Consider the following 26,097-nt stretch of genomic DNA (forward strand, 5'->3'; position numbering starts at 1 on the left):
CCCCCCCCCCAGCTATGCAGCACCTGCCTCACTCCCTCCCTCAGTGCTGGGGGTCTCTATCTGCCCCCTGCTATGCCCTTTCCCTCCCCTTTGCCCTTGCCCCCCAACAGACTTACTAACCAGATGCTGCTCTTCAACCTGCCCGGCTGCATATCGGCAATCAGATTGGTATCAGCACATATGGCTCATTAAACATCGGCCATAGGTATCGGTCCAAAAAATCTCTATTGGTGCACCCCTGATTAAAACTACTCTGGCAATTAGCTGATGGCAATAAACAAGAATATTCAGTATTTCACAGGAAGTCTTTTGCAAAAAATAGTCTATAAATGTCTAAATACTCTTTTTTTTAAAAGTTATACTTCCAAATCCTATGATGTACTACATTAAATCTGTTATATGAACTTTTTGTAATCTATTACGTAAAAATAATTCTTTTCAAAATGTGTCAATTCAAAGAGCTTCAAGTTTTAAATGCATTGATTTTTAATTTCTGTCCTTTTAGGTGTACTTTTACACATAATTGCAGACACGCTTGGAAGTGTTGGTGTAATTATATCTGCGCTATTGATGCAGAATTATGGTCTAATGATAGCAGATCCTATCTGTTCGATGCTTATAGCTCTGCTTATAGGTATCAGGTAAGTGAATGATCCCAGTAAAACATTCAGTGGCATTTTTCAATACTAGTTATGTTAGTTTTAATTGCAAGTATCTCAAAAAATAATGGTAATTCCTGGCAATGTTATCTTTGTCTAAAAATAAACAGTTACCTTTTCCTGTCTCTTCTTTCTACTACATGCTCCTATCTGTAATATTTTATTGCTCTAGTCATCTTGGGCACCTATACACATGCCTGACACCTGCTGTGTGTCTAATTAGCTGCTCCAGCAGCCTTGTTGTCATGTGTATTCAGCATCCCCACAATTCAAAATGGCTGGGGGGGTGCTTTAACTAAAGCTCATTGAATTAAATTTAGTTAAAGCATCCCTGCCACCATTTTGAAGTGTGGGGCGCTGAATGCACTAGAAGCTGTGGGCACTTTAATTAGAGTGGCCCCAAAGAGCTGATCTAATTGAAGCACCACCCCCACCCCAGAGAATGTGTAAAGATGTCCCTTGTGTTTTCTTTGTCAGCAATCTGCATATTTTAGCATTGTTGGATTAGTGCTACAGACACCTCTCAGTTTTTCATCTTGTAGACCTATTTTTGCCTTGTGTACAGTGTGTTTCTGCTTATGTAAACTGATGTTCTGTACTACTAAATAGAGCAGAATGGCATCAGTGGAGTGGAGATGAGCAATCTGGCACTAGATGTAAGTTAGTCCTATCCTAATTAAGGCTGCTGTGCTCTTCAGAGGATTTTGCTTGAACTTTTGTATTTGTCTTGAGAATTTCTGGATTATTTTAAAATATAAGAGCGAGGGATACTTAATAAAGCATTAACTGACATATATTTCTCCCATGATTACATTTTACCAAGATCATTGCAAATTGAATCTTCTGTTTTCATAATCTGTTTATTCATTTTACCTTATTTGTTCTGAGATGCCAGAGTTCAGAAGCACTTTTCCAGTAACCATTTGGTAGGGGGCAGAGTATCACAACCTCTGATGTACACTAAAACTAAACATATCATTTTCCTGTTAAAAAAATAGTAAGGTGAACATTTGTTTGTGACTGCATTATGTTTTACAATATATAGGAATGTGGCAGCATTTAGAGGTAGCCTGTGATGTGACACTATATGCTTATCTTGTCAAACAAGTATGGTTTCAGCACTGAATATTCAGGAATATCTAAGTAAAATCAAGTTCAATTAGTTAATTTTTATAAATTAGGGGTGCACCGATATATCGGTCACATATCGGATCAGCACCAATAGAAGTAAAATTAACATTATTAGCAATTGGTTTTTTTTGGCTGGAGTAGCTGATAATGTCACCGATAAATGCCACATGCATGTGCACAGCCGCAGCATGCACGCAGCCAGGAATGCAGCCAGGCAACACAAAGAGCAGCCTCCTGGGAGCAGGACAGAGCCACTGGTGGCTTGTGTAGGGAGTGCCGGGGTGGGGGGGGTTCCCCCCTGCCACTGCACCCACCCCCACTGGGGGAGGCATGATGGCCATGTGCCCATCTGGATTTGTGCACTGGGCAAGGGCAGGCAGCCTGCTGTGGGCTCAGGGCTAGGGGTGACACCAGCCTTTTCCCAGCACAGGGGCTGGGCTGGGGCTGCACTTGGGACAGGTAGGGATGGAGCGGGCAGCAGCACTGGGAGGGGTGTCAATGGGGTGGGTTATAGCCACCCCAAAATTCCCCATAGCTACCCCTCCCAGCACTGCTGCCACATGTCCCCACTCACCCTGAGCACAGCCCCAGCCCGGGCTAGGAAGAGGCTGGGACAGCTCCTGGCCCCAAGCCCATAGTGGGCAGCCTGCTCTTGTCCTGTGCACAAATCCAGGCGGGTACATGCCCCTTATGCCTCCTCCAGGGATGTGCGCAGCGGTGGGGAGCTGCCCCTGCTCCCCACCCCCACACTCCCCGGATGAGCTGCCTGTGGATCTGTCCCACTCCTGGGGTTGCATTTACTGCCCGTGCCCCTGCCCATGCCCCACTCCCTCCCTCTCCATGGGGGCCTCGATCTGGCCCCCGCAAGCCCCTTCCCTCTTTCCCCACCCTTTCCATTCCCCCCACCCCCGACTTACCAGCAGGAGGCTGCTTTCTACACTGCCCATCTGTATTCCAATAAATCAGCTGTTGGATTGGTATCGGCTGACATGGCTGACTAGTAATCAGCCATCGGTATCAGCCAAGAAAATCTTTATTGGTGCATTCCTATTATAAATAATTTTTAACTTCATATATTTATATGCAATGCAAGGTATAAGTGTAGTAACATACTTAATATTTTACCCTTTTTAAACTCTAAAACATATTTTAAGCAGTTGTATAAATGAAAAACCATATAAATAAAAGTAAATCTAAGAACAATAATAGGAAAAAAAAACTGCTGCTAAGTTAGGTTCATGGAGTGCTGTTTACTGTAGACTAGAATTTTACGTTTCTTTTAGGGTCCAGTTCTACAGAGATTCCTGCACATATGTGAAAATGCTTTCTGAGTGGAGGTAGGAGAAAGGGCCAAACAAATGGCATCTTCCATAGAGGCTGGAAGAAGGTTGCATCCTCCCTAGCCTGTTACATTTAGATAGGAGAGTTTTCCTGGGTTTTGAGGCACTGGGGACTTGAGGACTAGTTTGTGATAATGTGGACCTGAAATGGTAGATTTAGAGCATTTAGAGCTGAAAAATGGAGACAACATCTAAGGTGCAAACTTCTTCATCCCTAATGTACCTCTTCTCTGATCTAAAAGGCTACTTTTGTATGGGTGAGATTAGTTTAGATATGCCCATTCAAAACTAGGTTTCTCAGTTTGAGATGGCCAGCTTATGCAGTCATTTGGAGTCTTTTCCCCATTTGGGGGAAAGCTATACTTAATCTTGTTTCAGGTAGACTATGGAAAAATCATCCTATGGTGCTTTTACCTGCTAGAGAACTGGTTGGGAGTTGAACAGTGAGCTGTACATCAGCACTGTATCCCATTGCTCATCTTCCTAAGACTTCCAGCCTTACTATCAAAAAACAAATACATAAAATTGTTAAAATCATTTTCCGTGTTTTAATTATCTGCTATGACCTGAGCTCTGTTCCTATATTTGTACTGGAAATGATAGTATTAGACATACTATGTGAAGTAGAACAGGGGATAATACTACCTTAACTTTTACTATATTTATTTGAATACAAGATGAGGTTCCCTCTCATCAACATGAAGGGAAAAGACCCTCATTTTGTATTCACATACAAAGAAACCACATTAAATGCATTGCCTGTCTTTGAACTGCTGTTAAAAGTTGCATGTCCTCAGTAATGGAAACCAACTATCAAGTTGATTAAATGTAGCCCACACCCAGCATGACTATACAGTACATGGTCCATATAGGAACCTACCACAAGGAAAGGTTAGGGCAATCTATAAGAATAAGGCATATGATAGTGCTCCCCATTGAACACAGTCCCCCTCAGTGCAGACTCTGTTACGGTGTTGAAGTCACAGTGAGCTGCTGAAGTCACAGTGAGCCACTACACTGCATTTATTTTTACTTCCTCTTTACTCCCACAGCTGAGATGCACCTTTCTATCCCTTTTCCAACAATTCCTGTTTCTTAACTAGCCTTAAATTTCTGGCAAACATTAGCAAATGTGGCCCCTAGTACTTTACCCAGAATCCCTGTCGACCCCTCTCTTAACCTGTTACATGTTAGTGTCACCCCACCTGCCATGAGGTGAAACCTGACCAGGTTGCCTTATGACTCATCAACATATACATTTGGGGGGGTGCTAATTAGCACATATGGAGCCTTTGTGGTGGGTACTGGAGTACACACACATACTGAGCAGTGCTGAGCTAGAGGGTCATTATGGCTTGAAATGCTGCTGACTGGTGGGGACCAGCCCAATGAACTACATGGTAAGTCTTTTGGCTTTGGGCTAAGTGTGTGTTCATGGTGCTATTATTGTAATAGGAATGAGAACGGTGCAACTATAAAAGTATGATTTGGACTGTTGAGTGAACCATATTGGTCACAAGACTGAAGAGGTATAGATGTCTGTAGAGGTATAGAGGGGTGTAGGGGGGTGTGTGTGTGTGTGTGCGTGTGTGTATGTGTATGCACACACATATACATACGTGTGTGTGTGCGCGTGCGGAAATCTGTTTTTGCAAAGAAAAAGAAGTTAGTACTTTCTCTAAGTAGGTGCTGAAGTGCTACTGTGTGTTTATGGAGTTCCTGTGCTAAAACTTGCAGTGGTTTCAGAAAAGATGAAATGCATCAATTCTGGGTGAACTAAGTCTATAGGTACTACTATATGCAAATTCCTACAGCTACGGGGGGTGGGAAGGGCTGAAGGGGGAAGAAGTTGGGGGTGGGACCTGAGGGCAAAGTAGTTACTTGACCCCCCCAGATTTCTTTTCCATGCTGTAACAGTGGAAGGTTGACAAATTCAAGACAAACTTCCAATAATTAGCTTTATACCTGGAAAATTAAATCAATTTTATTTATCTTCCATATATAGAATCTAATTATGGGGGGGTCATCTTATAATCAAGGTCATCTTCTATTTGAGTAAATATGGTAATATTGTCATTGGATGTTACGGACAAAACAAAACTTGGAATTTAGGTCAGTCTGATATGTTCAGAACTTCTCTCTGTTCTTCCAGTGTGAGTACCATGCAAATGTTTGTTAGAGCAGAAAGGTATATGAGACTACTTTAGTCTTTATGATTTAGTCTCTGTCACTTTTGATTCACTTTAGAGACCTAATTTGTCTTTCAGAGGTGACAGCCAGAGCCATTCCTAGGGGGTAGGGTATGCAGGGCCCAGGGCATATCAGCCCCGGGGGGGGAGCAGCTGGAACGTGCACCGGGCGCTGGGGAGGGGGGTAGTAGTAATATGCTGTGACACCAATTTTAATGTGGTTAAAGTATTTACTCAAGATGGATATTCAAAAAAGGGAAATGAGAAATGCCTTATACTTGAAATCACAGATGAATTCTGTATATACAGGTGTTTGTGTAAGTTACCCATTATTGTTCTCATCCCCTGCTTTATTGGAATAAGCACTTGTATGCTGGTATGCCGACAAAGCCTGATAAATTCTAAATTGTCCCTATGAACTACCAGGTTTCTTCATTAGCTGATAGAAAATGTGCTTGAAATTTAATTTCAACAAAATCTCATGAAAGATTACTTTGTCACAGGAAATGAGTATTGAAGTTTATATCAGTTAATTATTAAACAATTCAATATCAGCATTCTCCATGGACACACAGATTAGGTGTGTATTAAAAAAACCAAAACACTTTTCCTATAACAGGTATTAAATCTTAATGTAATAAATTATATACATATAAGCATATAGTCAAACCAAATATATATGTGTACAGTAGACCACTTTAAAGTGTACTGACTGAGTCTGAGGCAGCTGCTACAGTTTTTAATATTTATTTCCATGCTAAAAAAAGCACTGTTTTAGCTGCTTTATGAGAGCGAGCACAAATCAAAATGTTTGCAGAGGAGAACATGTTGCACAATCTAGATGTATCAGAAAAAAGGTGTGAATCACTAATGCGTATAATTTGCCTATCTGGTGCCCTTTCACTGTGAAAGCAGTGCTTTCTATTTCCTTCCTTTAAGCAGGAACTCGGGCTGCTTGGTTGAGGTGAGAAGTTGAAAGAGCTGTAGTAGTAACACTCTGAGATGTATATTAGAAATATTGTGGGTTTTTGAGTAATGGAATTTATTTTAAAAATGCTTTAAGTTTGCTTCTTAGCAGGGATCTATTTAAGAGCAAAAGTGAAAAGTCAGATATGAAAAAACAGAGATTCAGACATTTTGATAAAGAAATGTTACCACATAACGAATGATGGTCGTATTTAATATTTTTCTCCGTTCTAGCAAATGTGTTTATTTTTTCTATCTGTATCTTAGTAGCATACGAATAAAATACATACATACAGTTAAAACGAAGCTCCTAGGCAATTATTTTGGGTGGAGGGCCGCTTACTGAGTTTTGGCAAGCCATCGAGGGCCGCATAACAAGCAGCCAGGGGCAGATAACTATTAATTTTCTAGATTTTTTTAGGGGCCCTGCAGGCCGAATAGAACGGCCTAGCAGGCCGCATCTGGCCCGCAGGCTGCATTTTACCCACCCCTGTCCTTGGAGATTGCTTTAGAAGTTTTATCCATTCCCTGACTGCTTCGTAATCTTCTTTGTTATTTTAATTTATCTTAAAGCCATATTTCTTGGTGTAGCTGTCTTCCTCCAAAGACTGCACAGTAGTCTTAGCACATACAGGTGTTGGGTGTAGCTGTGTTGGTCTAAGGACTAGGCACACAAGGTTCTTTGGGTAGATGCCCAACTAAATCAGGGGTGGGCAAAATCCGGCCTGCAGGCTGAATCCAGCCCTCCAGGTATTTTCATCCAGCCCACGGGCACCCGCCAAAGAACTGTACCCCACCCAGCCCTTCTATGTATACACATACCCCTCAATGTACCCGATTGCGCCTCACTCCCACCTACATGGGTGGAAGGGCCTGGCCCAGCCAGCAGCAGCTTCCAGGCAAGGCTGCTGCCGCTGCTCCTGCAGCCACCCCAGGGGGACGTGCTTGGCTTCCCTGGTGTCCCATTCACTCCAGGCAGCAGGTAGGAAAGTGGCAGGGGTGGGATGGGGGAGCTGCAGGGAGTGTGGAGCTGGTGCTGGCAGCAGCACAAAGCCTGAGCCCAGGGGGGTGGCAGGAGTGCAGAGCACAGCTGGGCAGAGTGTGGGTGTGAGGGAAGGTGGGGGAGTGTGTGGGGACCATCAACACACTCCTCTACATGGTGTGCAGCCCCCGCTGCTGACAACAGCAGGCAAGGGTGCTTTGGGTGCTTGTGCCCTGTGCAAGTGCTGGTGCTCAGCAGCATGCAGCTCTGGCCAGCGTTGCACTTGGGGGCTAGGACTGCAGCCTGCCCAGCCAACTCTATTGTGGGGGGCTCTGTGTGGCACGCCTGCAGTTCCCGCGCTCATGCTGCACCATGGGAAACCCCATGTGTGAGCCAGCTGTGTTCCCCACCTTCTGCTCCACGGGTCCCAAGATTCATCAGGAAAGCAGGGGGCAGGGCTCCGTCCACTCCCGGTGGAGTCCTGGGACCTGCATGGCTCCAGCTTGGGGCTTCCCCCAGTGCAGTACGAGTGTGGGAGCTGCAGATGCGCCACATTGAAGGCAGGTCAGGCAGGTTGCGTTCCTTGCTTCCACATGCAAAAACCCTTCTTCCAGTATAGGGAAAGTCTTTCTCTAGAAGGGTTGTTTGTGCTTGAAAGCTTACAAAGAACAATTTTTCCAACTATTTAGTTGGTCTAAAAAAAAATATCATATGTACCCAAAGGATCTTGTCTGCCTATGCAGTTCTGTTAGTAATGCATACAGCTCTCACTTTTTTTTAGTGTTTTAAATGATCCTCTGTTCCTCTTCCATTAATGTCCCACAATAAGAATGAAACTAAGGACCTGTCTTCCCTACACACTGTTATTACTCAGGTTTTGCCCTTAACTGGATTCCTGTCCACACCTCTGTTCAAGTGAGTTGTGCTTTTAATTTGCATTGGCTGAGCTCCTAGAGGTTATAGGCAAGAGCTCAAAACCTGCCAGCTGCAAACCCAGTCATTTTTTGCTGCTAACAACCACTCTGCAGCTGGAGTGGGGTTGTCTGTCCACCAGTGTTCCCTCTAAGCTGTGTGGCATGTGCAGCTGTGTTCTTGCAGCACTGCCAGGTGTGCCTGCATGGCTACGCATGCTGCACAGCTTAGGGAACACTGCTGCCCACTCTTACTTGAGTTAAGTTAGCTTAACGCAAGAGAGGTGTTAAATCAGACCTGACTGGATAACTAACTCTTCAGTGAAGACATAGTTTAGAATTCTTTTAATTTAGTCTTTATTGCCCAAAGAGTGTATTAGTTACCTCTGTAAAATCCTTATAGCAACATACTTCTGCCATGATGCAGCTAGGTAAACTCAGTTGTCTCTCAGTGAAAACTGGAGTCATATCTCCATTAGGATTATTTATCAAGATTGCTAACGCATAGTTAGATCCTTGGCCAACTTTATTTTCATCAAGCAACAGTAATTTGCTCAGTGGAAATGTTGAGCTATGTGCCCTGCTTCACATTCACAGGGCAAGCTATCTAGTATGGGGTGGGGAAAGCACCCTGGGAATTTACTGTCATCCCTCCACCTTCTGCTATGCTGCTAATGTGACGTGTTCTCTGAACTCACCAGCTTGTCAGGTGGGCTCCCCCTGGGTGAAATTGCTGCTCCCTGATCCTCCTGCAGAACAGAGGAGACCTGAGGGCTGGATCTCTTGGTGAAATCTAGTTCATGGTACTCCACACTGGGATATGTTTAGTTTGCGTATTAAATAGGAGAGGGGTTTGTTAATCAGATGGCACTAACAGTTAAAAGGGTACATTCCTTGCAATGCAGGAAAGGAAATATAGGCACCAAAACTTTGCTGCTCATCCTGTTTAAAACTTGATTATTTGAGCTGTGTCTTGTAAATAATTACACAAGTTTGACACCCCTGATTTTAAAGTAAAACCAAGATTTAATTTTTCTGTTGTCTCTTGGAAGTTTTCCTTTCATCTAACTAAATAGAACATGTTTATACTGAAATAATTTGCTCTTCAATATATTTCATGCATTTTTTTTTTTTACACCTTTTTCTTGCCTTGAAAATTCTACTATGTCTTCTACAACCATAATTTAGTCGCTGAGCTTGTTTGCAGGTTGGATCAGGACCACACACTGGAGCCAGCACACAGGGGTAGTCCAGCAGTGTGCCACATGCAGCATATATGCCATGTTGACACCTTGTGCCACGTGCAGTGAGCCCCAGAGCAGGGCTGGTACACACTGCACACAACACACCGGGCTGCACCAGCTGCACATGTTGGCTCTGGTGTGGCCTCATCCAGATCAGCCCTGGAGACAATACTCTGGGCCAGCATATGCCTCAGATTGACTCCCTGTGCTGTGTGCAGCATCTGAGGTTCAACCCACACACCAGACTGGGTCTACAAACCGCCTGTGGTGCCCAGGTTTGGTCTAAAATCAAGGGGCCAGATCTAGCCTGAGGATGTTTGACACCCCTGATTTTAAAGGAAAGTCACAATTTGATTTTTCTGTTATCTCTTGGAAGTTTCCCTTTCATTCAACAAAACAGAATATATTTACACTGAAATAACTTGTTCTGAAATATATTGCAGGCACTTTTTTGAGATCTATCTCTGGGCTTGAACATTTTACTATGGCTTCTACAAGCATAATTTAATTGTTGTGATATCAGAACCTAATAAATACTTCACCTGCTGTTAAAATTCAAGTAAAAAATTACCAAACTCCATATTTATAAGATATTTTTGGTATGTAATTTTAAGCAGATGGCCCTAAATTGTGCTTACAAATCTTGCCTTCATTAGCATTGAAAAAGAGAAGAATCAGAAGTAAATGTGTCCATAGTCAGCATGTTTGCAATACCCTTTGTTCTCAACTGCTATTTTAAAATTGCATTCATTGCTTTGCTAAATGCTGTGGCTGACCACTTAGATGATATTTTATTGCAATAGTACCTGGAGGCATCAAATGAGAATCGGGACCCTGTTGTGCTGGGTACATGCACTGAAAAGTTAATCCTTTCTCCAAAGGCTGTATCCTCACTAGGAAATATGGAAGGCTTTGACTTATTTAACAAAAACAAAGTAATGGAGTAGTAGGGTTGGAGTATTGTTGCAGCCATGGTGGTCCAGGAAATATACAAGAAACATGGTTTATTTTCTGGGATTATCATTTTTGGCTCAACTGTATAGTTGGGAGAGGTGTTAGATATTCTTTCGGGCCTGTGCTCAAGTTTGGGAAAGAAGCAGTTTCACCCTAAGCTAAATACCAGAGAAAACAATGGCTTTTGTTTAATGCTGTGTGTAAAGGAAAACAGTCATTTAAAAAGTTGGAGGGGGGCTGAAAACCAGAAGCAAAGATAAGTTATCAGAAGTAGCTTCAAAGCAAGAGAAGTGCAATTGACAGCTCAGTTTTATGGAAGAACACAGTGTTCCAAGGGAAAAGAATCATTATTACCTGTGGAGTACAGAGAAGTTTGCAGAGATAGCAGTTAGACAATGGTTTTATGACTCATTAGAATCTGTGTTTAGTCTTCACTAGGATTTTATCTCTTGCTAATTTAAGAATGCATTTTTCCCCAAATGGAGATGAAAAAGCTTCAGTAGTCTGAAGTCAGCCCTCAGTGGTCGGCCAGGAAAAACAGTAGCTACAAGGTGAATTATTCTGATTGCATAGAAAGTAACCTGGGTTTTGCAATATTTGGGGTAAGTGTGCATGTTTCAGTTATGAGTAGGAGCAAGTATCTGTGATCAGATGGTTTGCTCCTGTTAGTACTTAGGGTCAACTCTGACACAGCTTCAAAATGGGGAAGTTGGGACTTTATCCAGCCTTTGAAACCACCCAGTTTTTCACTACAAAGACTAAACCTGACCCGCAAAAGGTATTCAGTATGACTGATAGTAAGAGCACTGTACGTTAAAGGGAACAAATGCAAGCTTTTGCTGTTTTCAATGTAACTTGCTTAATTGTAACCCTTGGTTTTATAAGTAACATTTGTGTTACTCCATTAATCAGCCCTTTGTTTAAAATGTTAAAAATAAAGAATTATAGAGAAACATGTCTGTACAGTTGCAAGTTCGCTTTTCAAATAGAAAGGTAGCCACTGGGCAGAAATCATTTTGAAATCTGAATTTAGAGTTGAAGTCCAAAATTTATGAAGAGGGGTGCAGCTGGTCTCTGCATCTCAGCAAGAATTGTTTAGGTTGCTGAGATGCAGAATCTATCACAAACATTTTTACTATTAAATTGCTGACACCTTTGAATTTAACTTCCTGTCTGTGGTATAACTCCAGTGAGTATACAGAATTTTCGCCCATGTGTTACTTTACTCTTGCGGTCCAAGTTGCTACCCTGAAAAATCCTGCTTTTTTCCAACAATGACACAGCTGCATTGGCACGAGCAATACACAAACATTGAATGTAAACTGAACTGTGGCATTTCATGAAACTGGAAATGACTACATCAGTATCTTATGCGATGATAGAATTGTAGCTCGCAATTGAATCTGTAGAATTGTTGGCTTATTTGAGTTGTTGATAAAACTTTAAGTCTTAGCTAAAAGCTCTGGCTTTGATCTCATAAATACAGTCTCGTATGGGTTTTATTTGTTTTCTCTTTTAACACCTTTGACTTCCTCTGTATAACTGGGTATGTGAAAGCATAGTGTGCTTTATGACTGCATGTTGTAGCTGAGCTAGCTACTCATGTGGGCCTGATGTTGGTTTTGCAGGCAGCAGATTTGGACCTTGTCTCTTGCTGTGGTTAGTGCCTCTGTCTAGTAATTAGACATGGTAGGTTGAGCCCTCCGTATTTCCAGACATCAGGGTCACTGTAAATAGTGTATCTTCTGGCGCGTGCCATACATCCCCAAATAACACACCTTGTTTTAGGAAGATAGAATGGAGAAGAAAGTTCTTCTGGAGTCATGGCTGAGAGACAGAGTCTTCAATCAAGTATTGTTCATGCTCTCCTTGTAGCTAAAGCTTTAACCCTGTCATGGCTGCTACCAAATTCTGTGAACAATTCAACAGCTTCCATGACAGGGTTAAGGTTTTAGCTGCAAGGAAAGAGTGAGTGGTGAGTGGCATCCACTTCTCCTGCATGCTCATCACAGCTAGCCCCTGGCAGCCATTACAGCAGCCTCATGCTTCCATTCTGGCATGGAAATCACTGTCTTCATTTAAAACACACAGCCCCAATTTGGGAGGGCTAATTTTGTGGAGGAAAGGTGCCTGTAGCATATGAGTAAATGTGGTAGTACCTTTTTTGTAAGTGTGTCTATACATGTTATTAATACAAAGCAATAAACTCTGGTGCTTATTGCGCTGAAGTTTATTGCTCCTGGACACGCCATTTGAATATGTGCCCAGGACTGCAGTGTGGTGAGCCATGTCAGATCAGTGCTGGCTGGCATGAGGCCTGGGGGTTAGCCTGCCAGCCTGGGGTTGCTCTGACCTAGCTCAACATGTTATGGTGGGGGTTGGCTGCAGCATAGGTGCTCCAGTGCGGAGTTAGCCAGCAGACAGCCCCCACATTGAAGCACCCTTGTGTCCTAGTCAGCCAGGGCAGCATCTACATCTGCGCTGCTGTGGAGTAAAAAACTGTGGAGCAAGATAATGCTTCCATTTACAAGTACTATCCTGTTGCGGAGTTAGTTAGTTTATTCCTGCCTAATAGCACTGCACATGTAGACACGAGATGTTTTCGGTAGAGCTAATTTGGCAGCTCCACAACATCTCATGTAGATGCACCCTGTTAGTTGCAAAAGTTAAAGTCTGCTTAAGCAAGAAAAGGCAGCCCCTCCAGGATGTTTTTCATAATATTTTTATACTGTTTGCTTTCCTTCTCAGCCTATTGCAAATAAGAGTTAATAATAGCAAAAGGAAGTGCCAGGACGCGAGCTGTCTCATAAGACAAAGCCCAAGAGTTTGTGCTATCATGACTAATCAAAAAAATGTGGAAAGCAATCAAAATATTAACAGTGGTTGGCCAAACTCTCCATCTTTTTTATCCTATTAGTATTAACTATTTTCTTTCCTGATGAGTTTGGTTCCAGGAATATTTATAGTCACATAAGTATGTTGTCAGTGCATTTTCAATATCTTCTAGTGATTTGAGCTGCATTTGTTTGCAGAATTAGTTCCTTTTGTTATTAAAGTGACAAAAGTATTCTATTCTGAAAGGTTAAATTTTTAGTATGTTGTGTAAAGCAGTGGAAAATCTGGAGGGGGGTACAGTATGACAGACCACTTTGGATTCTTGTAGCTTTTACTGGCAGTTTTGGAAAAAAATCAAAGCTTGATCTTTCATGAAAGAGAGGCTGTTCCTTTTTCTGCTAAGATGCCTTTCACAAAGAGCCTGGGCAGTATGGACACAACTTGGGTCTGCTGATGCCTTCACAGTGTAGTTTTTCTCTGTCCATTGCAATGTGATTCCCATTTGAATGTTTTCTGGGCTAAGTTCGTAACCTGAGTGACCGAGCTAAATGACCCATGGAGCAAAGCATCATCTTGGTTACAGAACATATTTAAAGTTTTAGCTGCATTTCGGGTTCAGACAGCACAGTAACTGGATTTCCTGACCTACTTGCAGTTGGATTCTTTGCATGTTCCTAATCTAATGAAAAAGTCTGACTGAAAAAGCAGCAGGCAAATGTGTATACATGTATGGCAGGACGTATGATTTAGGGCATAAAATTCCCCTGATCCCAACTGTGCAGCTGTAGAGTAGGAAGCATAGCCACTGTAATATCTATTTAAAAAGGGGTGGGAGAAGTCATCTTCTAGGCAATGACAGGCCTGTTAGTCTGACTACATTATTTATGGAAGGTCTTAGAGCAGATGTTGAAGGAAAGAACAATCAGTGGTATGAAAATAAACATAAAATGGCAGAAAATGCCACAAAGTTTTTATTTAAGGAAGATCACGTCATGCCAATCTAATATCTTTTATGATAGGATAACCCTTTACATAAGGGCAATGCAGTGGATCTAATCTGTCTAGATTTAAGCAAAGCTGTGCCTTGTAAGAATGTATTTCCTGAACTGGAGGAGGTAGGGATCAATGCTTTAATTGTAAGGTAGATAAGCAGTTGCCTAAGCGGGGGAAATGGTTTGTATTGAAAGGTATGTTGTTAGATTGCAGAGCAGTTACTAGTGGTGTGTGTCAGGGATTGATCTTCTTTCCAGTTTTCATTTGGAGATGGTTTGCTTTCCTTTGAACTACTGGATCATTGACACAATTAAGGGTGGAGGGATTTGTTTGGGAGGTGCTGCCAGTCCTGCTACTTAGAAACTTCTCATTCACTTAGTTTAGAGGGTCTTGTTCTTCTGCTCCCATTTGCTAGATTTATGGTCAGGTAGGAATTTTTCCTCTGGGTGAGACTGGCAAGGAGGTTTTGCCTTCCCCTGTAGTGTAAGGAAACATTTTTTTTCCTGGGATCACCTGAACACATAAACTTGTCTTTGCCTTTGCAGTAACAAGACATTGATAATTCCCATACCTGCTCTGTTTTTTATTTGCAGCATGCCGTAGCGTATTTTTGGTCTTGTAATGCATTTGGTGTTTGGGGTGGGGTAAGGAGTTAAAGTGGACAGTATATAGGACTCTGGATAACAGGTTGCCTGTGAATGAAGGGTAGTTGATTGGATGGCCCAGGAGACCTCTTCTTGTCGTCTTTTCCTATGTTTTAACTTGTAGATTGATATCCAGTTAGTATATGGTATTTAGCAGCAGTTTGTGACATGAGTAATATGGAAGTACATTCACAAGAAAAAGCTTTCTGTACTTCTATAAGCCTGTAAGATACTTCAATTTACCTTACACTAACAGAAATCAGAGATGGAAATGATCCATGAGGTCATTGTCCACTGCCTGTGCCAATCCATAATTGTTCTCCACAGTGCATTCCCTAGTGCTTCATGTGGCTTTCTCAATGTCCTTTGAAAAACTGACTTCACTCTAGATTCCCCCACCCCCCCAAATTCATTCTACATTTTCTTTTGATTAGTTTCATTCTGTTACTTCCCTGCTATTTGGTCAAGATCAGACAAAACTGGAATATATATAATGTTATGGTATTTAACATCAGAATCTGGTTTATGGTTTCTGACCTCATCATTCCTGCTGTCAGAGGTCATATCAGGTGATTTTTAAAATGCTGGCTTGTTGGAAATGTATGTACATCTCACTTTATGTAGTATATAACTTGGAATACTTTTCATTTTCTGAAGTTTCATGATGCTTTACTGAACCAAATTTATAGTATTCTTAAGGTGCTGTGTAGGGTCCCTATTTGTGGTTTATTCAGCAGCATGCTCTGTTTGTTAAAGAGCATGTGAACTTGCAGCACTTGCTCCTGAGGACTGAACTTGCATCTCCCTATTGTAAAATCTGTTCAGCGTCTAAAACCCTTCTATCATGGATGACGCAAAGCATTCTCTTCTTTGCTGATTAAACTAGACAGCTAGGAGGGAACCTCAAATTACTTCCAAATGTTCACTGCTTGAGCTTGGATGAGCCGCCGGCCCCCCTCCTCCCCCCCAAACTTAGTTAAATATGCTAAGCTGGCTGTTTTTTGACAAATAACTTCATTATGGCTAAACTGGCCCATAATAATTTTGTTTTATGATCTTCCCCTTATTATCTTGGTTTATAAGAAAAATATGTCTCAAGCCAGAAACGAAAGCAAGAATGTTTTCAATATTCCTGCATTTTTTATGGCTCATTGAAATAACTTTTAAAATGGATCTTTGTTCTAAACTACACTTTTACTCTATGATTTACCCACTGTTTTCTTCTGTATAAATTTTAGAACATCTTTTTAGATTCCATCCCAAAACCCACAAGTTAAACTCTTATTCTTGCAAGAAAATGTTTGTAGACTGAGTAATCGATACATTTTTTTTTATAGAACTCTGGTACTGTAGTTGCATCAGTTCTTTGACTTCTGTAGCTTTTTCAGAAGCTTGTGGCTGTCTCCTCACTTGGACAGGTTTTAGTTAGGGGAGAAAGTGGTAATATTGCTGTTGCCTTTTGCATCCTTTGACAGTGTGATGTTGATCAGTTTTCTTCCTTTTTAGTGTTGTCCCGCTTTTAAGAGAGTCCATTGGAATCTTGATGCAACGCACTCCTCCTCCTCTGGAAAATGCTCTGCCTCAGTGCTATCAGAGGGTGAGCTCTGACATTTTGGGACAATGAATAAGCAGCAAATATTTGTATTTTTGAGAAGTTTTTTAAATGTGTTGTCTAAACCTGTCTTTGCTTCCTTAAAATCTATCCTAAATTTATACCCAAAAATGGTCTTAAATCCCAAATTCTAAATATTCTGTACTCCCAGGTAGTAATTGTGCGTGTGTGTGAGAAATTTTTTTCTGAGGGTACACATTTTTGGCTTGGAACAAACTATTTCTAAGCCCTTCTCAAGTAGTAAAGCAAACCTGCATAATATAGACCTGTATAATGGAAAACCAAGCCAAGCATTACATATAGAACTTGCATGTTGTTCAGTTCAGAGCTGGAGATGTTGAATTATTGGTGATTTTTTTTTCTCTGTCAAGAGAATACTCTCTCACTCAGTAGCTATTTTAGTCTTTGTAAAAGTGAAGAATATTATTTGTATTGGAAGTAAATGTAAACGAATCATATTTGGGATTTGAGATCTTAATGTATTTCTCTTTGCCCAAACAGTACCAAATGTGCTACATATGGTCGGTGTCTCCTGTGCAATCTTAGGAGGATGCATAAAGAAATAAAAGTTACTGATTTTTCCACAGTAGTTCAGGAGATTGCATTGTCACACTCAACGTTTATACAAAAGTTGGATGGAAACAATTTATACTCAGAATCTGCTATGTTTTAAGTGTGTTTGGAAGTTCAGAGAGGGAGACTCTTATCTCAGAATAGCCCGTAGCCCAGTAATTAGCACTCATCCAAAATGTGGGAGAAAAAAATTCCATCTTTATTAAGAGGCAGACAAGGCATGTGTGCATCCCTGCAGGAAATTTTAATGAATTGAGATTTTTTTTTTTAAACAAAAAGACCACATGTTGCTACAGTATTTCCAACTAGCTCTGGTGTTTTACAAAACTTCTTGACTAAGCTGAAAATAAGTGGATACGCAATGCCTTTTACTCAGTGCAATAACTACAAGTGCCTTTTTCTGTGTCTCAAGTGATACTGTTTTTACAAATGAGTGGATGATGCCAAGTTTCAACAAAGGATATGTGTAATAAAGAACATCACTAAATCCTTTAATGGACCAGTGAAGGTTGAAAGGGATGTCCCTGCATTTCTGTAAACATTTCTGTAAAAGCATCTTGTATTTGTTAATGTGCATTGTTTCTAAATTCATTTTGAAGCTTGCATTCCTGTATTTTAGGTCCAGCAGTTGCAAGGAGTTTACAGTCTACATGATCCACACTTCTGGACTCTTTGTACTGATGTTTACATAGGGACTTTGAAATTATTTGTAGCTCCTGATGCTGATGCAAAGTGGATTTTAAGCCAGACTCACAATATTTTTACTCAGGTATGTCTGCTTTACTTGTTAACAGAAAGGTGAAAACTAAATAGCAGTTAGATGTCTGAAAACCATGATAGTGTGGTAGAGAAAATGTGGATGTCCCTTTGACAGATGGTATAAAACACAGAACAATAATTTTTTGCTGTTCTGTCTTCATTACTTGTCCAAGTGCAGATAAGAGTTTAGCTTCTGATTATTAGCACCAGCTACCAGAAACAGAAAGGAAGGGGAAAAGTCCTGTTTGATATGGAAAAATGGCCTATTTATCATTCAATTTTGGGAATCTCTTATTGGAGATATGACATCCAAAGCTGTAATTTTTGAGGTGTATAACAAAGCCAACTTGAAGCCCCATATTGACATACAAGAGACCAAGAAAATAAATGAGGCTTCTGACCTCAGAGGCTGAACTTACTTCTGCCTTTACTGTGATGCTTCTTTTGGGGATTCTTCCTTCTCACCTTCGAGAAGCTACATTCTTTGCATTATATATGGTTCCTTTAGCAACATCCATGCAGTGGTAACCATTAAATCACCCTTTACCAGCAGTTGCCACATGGTGATATGAGATCACTATATTTCCCTTTATCTACAGTTAAGAAGTAACTTCAGCATCTTAATAGCATGGTTTAGTAAAAGCATTTCCAGATGAGACTGGGCTACTGAAATCAATGCTGCCCACAAACATGCTTTTTAGGAAATTGTCTGTTAAACCAAAGCAACTTTTCTGTCATTTACTGGGCGCATCTACACAGTGCAATGAATGTGACTGAATATACTCTGGGTCAATCTGAGCCAGAGTAAACCAATCCTGACATCACTGTCAACACATGTGTTTAAGTGCATAATTTACTGTGCTGCTGGATACTACTTGTATCTGATGGGACTATCTGGCAGTGCAGTAAATTAGTCTACTGTGTCATAATTGTTCCGCACATATTGGCAGTGACACTTTACTGCATACTGTATAGATATGCCCACTGGCACCTTAAAGGAAAAAATACTAATGGGATTCAGTTGACTGTTTACTAGGTAGGCACTGATAGAGATTTAGGGGCCAATACCAATAGCTGATTTTTAAGGAGGCATATCAGCTGATACTGACTGATCTGATTTCTGATCCAGCTGTGTACAGCTGGTAAGTCTGTTGTGATAAAAGGGGAGGGAGTAGGGAAGAGGTATGTGGGGGCATCACGGTGAGGGAGGGGGTGGGGCTGATGTAGGTGGTGTATGGGTAGGGTGGGTGTGGGAAAGGAGCCACAGGGAGTGGGGAGTGGCTCCCGCTGCTGCTCCCACTGCTCATCTGGGGGAGGGGGTGTGCCCCCCGGATCTGTGCTGGGCGGGCCGGGCAGGCTGCAGTGCTGCACTTGGGGTGGGCAGTGGCAACACTGGAAGGGGGGCTGCAGTCACCCCAGATTTTGCTGTAGTCCTCCCCCACCTCCCACCGCCACCTGCCCTGGGCTCAGCACGGCCCCTGGCCCCAGCCTGCAGCTGCAGCCCACCCCGCTCCATGCAGATCCAGGAGCACAACCTGCCCCCACCCCCCTGGACCCTCCTGGAGAAGCGGCAGGAGCCACCGGACAAGCAGCATGCAGTGACAGGAGCTGCCCTGCACCCCCTGGACAAGCCGTGGCTCTGTCCCGTACCTGCCCCAGCCGGGCAGTGCCTACCCCAACCCCACTCCCGCCTTCACCATGGGGGGCATTAATCTGCCCCCCCATGCCCCTTGCTTTCTCCCTCCCCTTTCACCACAACAGATTTACCAGCTGCACACAACTCTCCATGCTGCCGTGCTGTGCTTCTCACTGCCTGTGTTCTGCGCTGCAGTTTATCGACCACATTATTGGACACATCAGGCCAATTTACGATATAGTCAATTTTCTTTATATCAGTGCTGATCTGATATCAGACTGATGCATCAGTGCACCTCTACTGCCATGGGAAGGCATCATTGATTATGAATTTTTCTGTAGGTGGGATGTAAAGTACAGTATCAAATGATAGCAGAGTGATCTCCAGTAAAAATAACTGCTATTATCTGTTGCATTAACTCTGCCACATCACCTTGTTTTATCTAAGCTGACGGTTCAAAACATCTTAACCCCAGCCGGGAGCTGATTCCCAAGTATCACAAGATGCAACATAGTGCTCATTCCTGAAAAGAATGAATCATCTGCACTATTGAACTAACACAAATTGTTAATCTGTCAGATAAAAGGGTTCCTTTCCCAATGCACAAAGATTTTTGGCTTCTCTAATTGAGCTGAAAAGTTCTCTCCAGAAGAAGACATTTCTTTGTTGCTTGATGAGTAAAATCCAAGATACTTAACTGTCTGTTCTGTAACTTCAGTGTCCTGTCATTTCACCTCTGAACCAAACATATACGTAGAGATATTATTTCTAGATGGATACCCCTTTTGCTACTGTCAGTCTAAGGCACATCCTGCGTTTGGCTTCTCGGGAGGATGACTTCTTTCACATACCTGTATCTCACCATCGCAGAAAATTTTGACTGTAAGACTGCAGATCCAGCATCATTAATTGAACTCTTTATGTGGTCCATGTGTCCTTATTTCCCAGAGTCAGTCTTCAGTTTTAATGGGATCATCTGAAAAGTTCAGATGGAAAGATACATGTACTCACATCCCCTTGAGTTTATAGTGTTTTTTAATTTTATGGGAATTTAGCTCTTAGAACTGAATCAAGATGGGTTCAATTAACGCTGAAGGAAGTTTGAAGAACCACGGGGTTAGAAAAATCCTGTCTTTCATGTGATTAGAAGATTGTGGCCCATCCTGTTAGATACAGGTCTGGGCATGTTTCATTTATTTGTGACATCTAAGTTGTAATGTTGTAACTTCTAACAATTGGTAGCAAATGCAGCAGTCCTTTTGTTTAGCAGTGTGAGTCATTGTGAATACATCACCTTGAGGCTTTGATCCCTTGACTTTTCCCATATAAAGAGTCCTCCTGTTCAAGGTCTTTCTCTGGGTCATTAAAGCTTCTCTGGGGAATTTGCTCTGAGGTCTCTTCTCATTCTAAACCCATGTTGTCTCATAATGACTGTGTTGTTGAAACAACAGCATTCCCTAATAGAGGGATGCTTGAGATATGAATTTCACAGGAATTGGACCTACATTATAGAATTTATTTCTCTGGGAAATGACCACTGGACTCTGCACTTGCAGTACAAAATGCCCAACTTTTTGGCTTGTCTTTTCCACAAGATACCTTGATTTCTTGGAGAAAATGCATGCACATTTGACAAGTGTTAGCAAATAACATTAATATATTTTGATGACAGGAAAGTGAAGGGATTATTGCTATAATTTCTGTTCTTAAATTCTTGAGAAGCAGTCAAATACCAGGAGTGTGCGGGGATCATCATTATCTATGTAACTGACTTTGATTTTGAAGCTAATAGTTTTTTAATGATTTCACTCATAGTTATTTCTATAGAATGGTGTTAGAGTTAAGGGAATTCCTTACATTTAAACTCGTTAGGGCTTTTAAAAGAAGTGGTTCATAATCTATATGCCCAAAAGGTGTTTTGGCCTTTCTCATACACACCATTACAATACTGGTCTTTTTTGAAATTCCTGCTTTTATGCTGTAGGGCAGTTTCATATTTCAAACCTGCATGTCATATTGTTATGCTTTACTGCACTTGAGCTGGCATGGTTTCAAGGGTTTACTTTTGTTTTGAGATGCTGAGATTAGTGCTGGAGGTTTATTATGGGAATGAGGACAATAGAAATTATCTGGGAGTAGTTTCATTCATGGCACAGCAGTTACGAAAGGCTTAATTAAAGAGGGCAGTATACAAAGAGGACTTGAGATATTAGGCTGATGTTATTTAAAAGCTTGCATGTATTAGACTTGTAGTACTTGTGAATTGTTAGACTGTATGTGAAGGATTTATGCTTTCAGATGCACATTTTTAACCTTGTAGCATCCCTACAAATCTTTGACTCTTGGGCTCATGTAGTTCCACTTCTGATGGATGCTTGGTTAAGAATGGTGGAAGCATTGCAAGAAAAGTATGTAAGTATTTAGCAGATGCATTAGGTAGTTCTCCCAGATAAAATTTTAGAAAGTAGCTAGGGTACAGTTGAGTGGGACATGCTTGCCCAGTTCACTAATTTTCTCTGTTTTTCTGTTGTTTACAGGCTGGAGTGAGACAGCTTTATGTACAGATTGACTTTGCTGTCATGTAGAGAACATCATAAATGTGTTCTTTGGACCAAAGTTTTCTGGTACTGTAACAGTATAAACTCTACTTTTTGAGGAAGAGCCTTCTCTCCCACAGTTCAGTAAGATCGAATGAACTGCCATCTCTGGGCTACTTTTATGGGATTCATCTCTGAGGAGTAAATATCAAAAGAATGTGTTATGGACTTTGGGTCTTGTGTTTTGTGGCCCCCAAACTTTTTATTTTTTGGGGTTTTTTTTGTTTTTACTTATTACATTTGTTTCAATAAGAATGTGGTACTGCGAGCCCTGGGTCAGATCTTCAAAGCTGCTGCTGAAACCACCATTCCTTCCCATAAAAGCAGTGTTACCAAGAATTGGAAATGTTTTGTACATAATGTCACAATGGTTGACATTCTTCAGTATAATGGTATGTTTGTAAAATTGTTTGTACTTTGCAAACTTAATGAACCAAACCATATTGGGTTTTCAAAGTGCCTTTTATATCAGCAAAAGTATTTGCCAGCATAGATGCAGAGTATCAAGGGTTTTTATTATTTTTATGCCTGTAATTTGTACACAGTCTGAGTTTTGCTTGTGATATGTGATTTTTTTTGTGTACTTCCATAATTGTAGGTGTTAAACCCCATTTATTGTTCCATCTTACCAAATGAGCAGGAGTTAATTTTGCTTAACATTTGACAGTATCATTGTGGGAAACTTGCTTTCAAAACAAACTGGATATTTTGATAAATATCTCTTGTGCAAAGGGTTTTTTTAACCAGATTAATTGGTTAGACCTTGATTTAACACATTAAGTGGAACAGCCTTTCAATCTTGTTGCAGTAATTAGGGATGATCTGATGCTATGTCCACATTCACCTGTCATCATATAAAGGGGAGAGGCACTTGTAGGGAAGTGGTGGTGATGAAAGTGCTGTCTTGGTCTGTATCTTTGAAATAGTGACTTTTTTTCTGAATAAGTTTGGTCGTGAAACTTAATCTCTTAGATTATAATAGATTATGATGGACTTTTGAAGACTATGAAAGGGATTGTAGAGGAAATCATTGCCCCTGACAACAGTGAAAACTGGGATGGGGAGCTTTCCTGAGCAATTGGACCAGAAGTGAGAAAGGAAGACTAGCATATGTGCTGTTTCAGGTTACATTCTAGCTTGCCAGGTTTTGATTGTGTTTTCAGCATTTCTCTCTGTAATGCTTTGTGTGTTCCATAAATAATAACTGTTTCAGTCTTGAACAGCTTTGCCAGAAACACCCAGTTGGACCATATTTTTCTAGTGTCAATATTACTTTCCATTTTGAATCCAAAATAGGTTTCTAAGACAATCCTACTTCACCTGTTACTATAGATTTAGTGCTTCTACTAAATTGTAGCACTTCCTATATTTTCTCTTTCTATTGTTTGAATTCAGAAACTGAATATGTGTCTTTGGCTTCTAGGTTTGAAGTTGTTCATCATTCTGAACAAGGGAGGCTCAGTTTTATTAACTAGAAACAAATATGCTGTTTTTCATATGGAACTTTGTTTTTGAAAAAGAAATGGGTATTCTACATACCATGCCTTGTAGAGTCAACTAAGGCAAGGACACTTTTTGGAAAAATCGTAGCTGCTAGGGACTGGTATGAATTGTAGATATATTACTAAAGTATGCAGCTTCCACATCAGAGATGATAAGGAAGTTCAAGTCTGTTTTATTCTACTCCAGTCCTAGCCCATATTTTCACATTAAGTCATTGTTGGTTGATAAATTAATAATCTGTTCTTTGATATGAGTAAACCAGAAATATGATGAAAATGTAAATACTGAATTTGTATTTCATATAAAGCTGTGATTCAAATCCATACCAAGTAAGATGCTGTGATTCAAATCCCTAATAAGCTGCAGCCTATAATTTTTGTAGTTTCTTGCACATAAATGGATTGTTGGTGTCTTTTATTTCTGATTTTTGTGGACTGTTTTCTCTATTCCTTCCCTTTTGTTCAGATTATTTCAGCAATGCTGAACATGATGTTCTGTCATTGTAAACCATCATTTTAAAAGCAAGAGCCAACTTCCATCATCTAAATTGCATAAGCAGTGAATCTTGAGCTGACGTTTGGTGCAAATTAGTCTTTGTAGAGATGTGGGGCAAGATCCAAAAGATATTTAGGCACATATCCTCCTGTTGAAATCCCTGAAATCCCATTTAAGCCAATGGGCTTGTAGGTATGTGAATCTTTTTGAATATAGAACTCAGAGCCTCGACTTTGTTTAAAGCCTAATAAGCAAGAACTCTTAATCCTGATCTTTAAACAGGAGTGTAGCACGGACCAAATGGTTAGGCTTTGGCCACTTGTGAATGTTTTAACTTTGTTTTAGTTACATGGTTTTTCAGGTGTTGTGATGTGCTCTACATCTTTCTGTAAGTGAGCAACTGTCTGGATGTTGCTTGTTTTTTTTTTCTTGAACACTTCAAACAGTGTGGCTAATCTGTCTTGCCAAAAGACAGCTCTTGACTGAGAATATAATCAGTTTTCTGAACAGAGAGCTTTACTGAAAAGTGCTTTTAAACTTTTTTGGCAACTTTTTTTTTGTATTGCCTCGCCAGATCTTTAATTTAAAACTCTTAGAAACACAAACACAGGGCTAGGTTATTTCCTAACCAGAAATGTGTATATGGTTCTTAATCAAGATCATACAATCTTAATCATATTGGGGATAATTTGAGGTTTTATAGCAAGACAGATGAATTCCATATTTGTTGTTGAAAATCGTAATTTAAGGTTAAGGATAATGTATTGAAGCCAGTTGCTCGCAGTCAGCAGTATGATGATACTGTTATTTTGAATTACACTATTTTTGCTGAATAGACTTATTTTAAAAGAAGCACCAATAAATTGGTCAAAAAACATGGGTGATATGGTATTTCTTGTTTGTGTAAACCTACCTTGGTTACATTTAGTCCAATGGCATGATAGCAGTTAACTGGGGGGGGTTTCACCTACTAAGGAACTGATACAGCTTGGGGTTAGGAATGCTACAGTTCTTGGAGGCTAAAAGTCATGTGGGTAATTTAAAACTCCAGAACCTTGAACATCAAGACCAACTTCCTACTATCTCTCTTGCTTAATGATAACATGAAAGATTCCTATTCTAGGACACCAGTGGGAGATTCCAATTGGAAAAACTGTCAGAAGACCAAAGATGGATGCAGCTGTAAAAAAGATGACCTGAGTGGTGATGTTTTTGATTCTGATCTAGTTGGTTCTTTCCCAAGTATATTTTGTGCATTTCAGACCAGTACTACTGTATCTATTTCTCATGACTGAAAACTGGAATAATTCTAGGCAAGTTCACAGAACTTTCAACTTTCATAAAAGTTTGACTTGCACATAAATGAATGGCATGATAACTACAGAAACTGTGGTGTGGCATCTTTTTACATTTCAGTAATTAGCAAACCTAGTAGTTGTCAAATTTAGCAATCCCATTCAACTCTTGGTGAAAATGTAACAGCAGGTACTTTAATTAATCTTATTCCTGAAACTTAGTGGGGGAAAAAGTGCCCTCAATATTGCTTGACACTGTACACACCCTGGAGGAGACTACCCTCTGTCTTCACAAGTGTGTAATCTTGGATTCTGATCCTGTAAACCTCTGAGAGTAACGTTAACCTCTGTTTATGATTGGAGCCTAAGTAGATCTTGTATTTAATCCCACAGCAATATCCTGTATTAAATTAGTATAAAATAAGTTCATCAAAATAAATGAACCAAGTATTTATTTTTGTAATTCACTCTTTTACTAAACTACAGCCAGTCTTCCAGTTAGCCGTGAGAGCTGGCAAAAGGTATCCATAGATATTTGTGATATTTTTAAAATGTAAAACATTTTAGGCAGGCTGCCTTTTGCATGAAGACTTAAAATTGGAATTCCTATAAGTGGAAACTCAGTGCTACTGAACAAGAGCAACCATATTTGGAGATGTTTGATGGTTTGTTTTTCTAATATTTTTTAAGAATTAAAGAGCTGGGTAGAAGCAGGGAGGAAGGAAATAACATCTGTACTTAACTTGAGTACTGGGGATGCAAACAAGATAGTAGAGGGG

At 40.7% G+C, this 26,097-nt stretch overlaps 1 protein-coding gene across 1 annotated transcript in view; it reads left to right on the forward strand.

Annotated features, from left to right (window-relative positions):
• Positions 1-24,902, forward strand: part of SLC30A7 (solute carrier family 30 member 7) — a gene marked incomplete at its 5' end in the record, with an annotated part of 64,544 nt that extends 39,642 nt beyond the window's left edge. Inside the window, 4 exons of the mRNA XM_019528344.1 lie at positions 506-641; positions 16,355-16,445; positions 17,653-17,802; positions 21,966-24,902. Of these exons, the coding sequence (XP_019383889.1) occupies positions 506-641; positions 16,355-16,445; positions 17,653-17,802; positions 21,966-22,013 (425 nt within the window). The remainder of the gene's footprint in view (positions 1-505; positions 642-16,354; positions 16,446-17,652; positions 17,803-21,965) is intronic.
• Positions 24,903-26,097: the final 1,195 nt, after the last annotated feature.

Source organism: Gavialis gangeticus, unplaced genomic scaffold, assembly GCF_001723915.1.
Source record: "Gavialis gangeticus isolate Ggan-Ray unplaced genomic scaffold, GavGan_comp1, whole genome shotgun sequence".
NCBI classification, from domain to species: domain Eukaryota; kingdom Metazoa; phylum Chordata; order Crocodylia; family Gavialidae; genus Gavialis; species Gavialis gangeticus.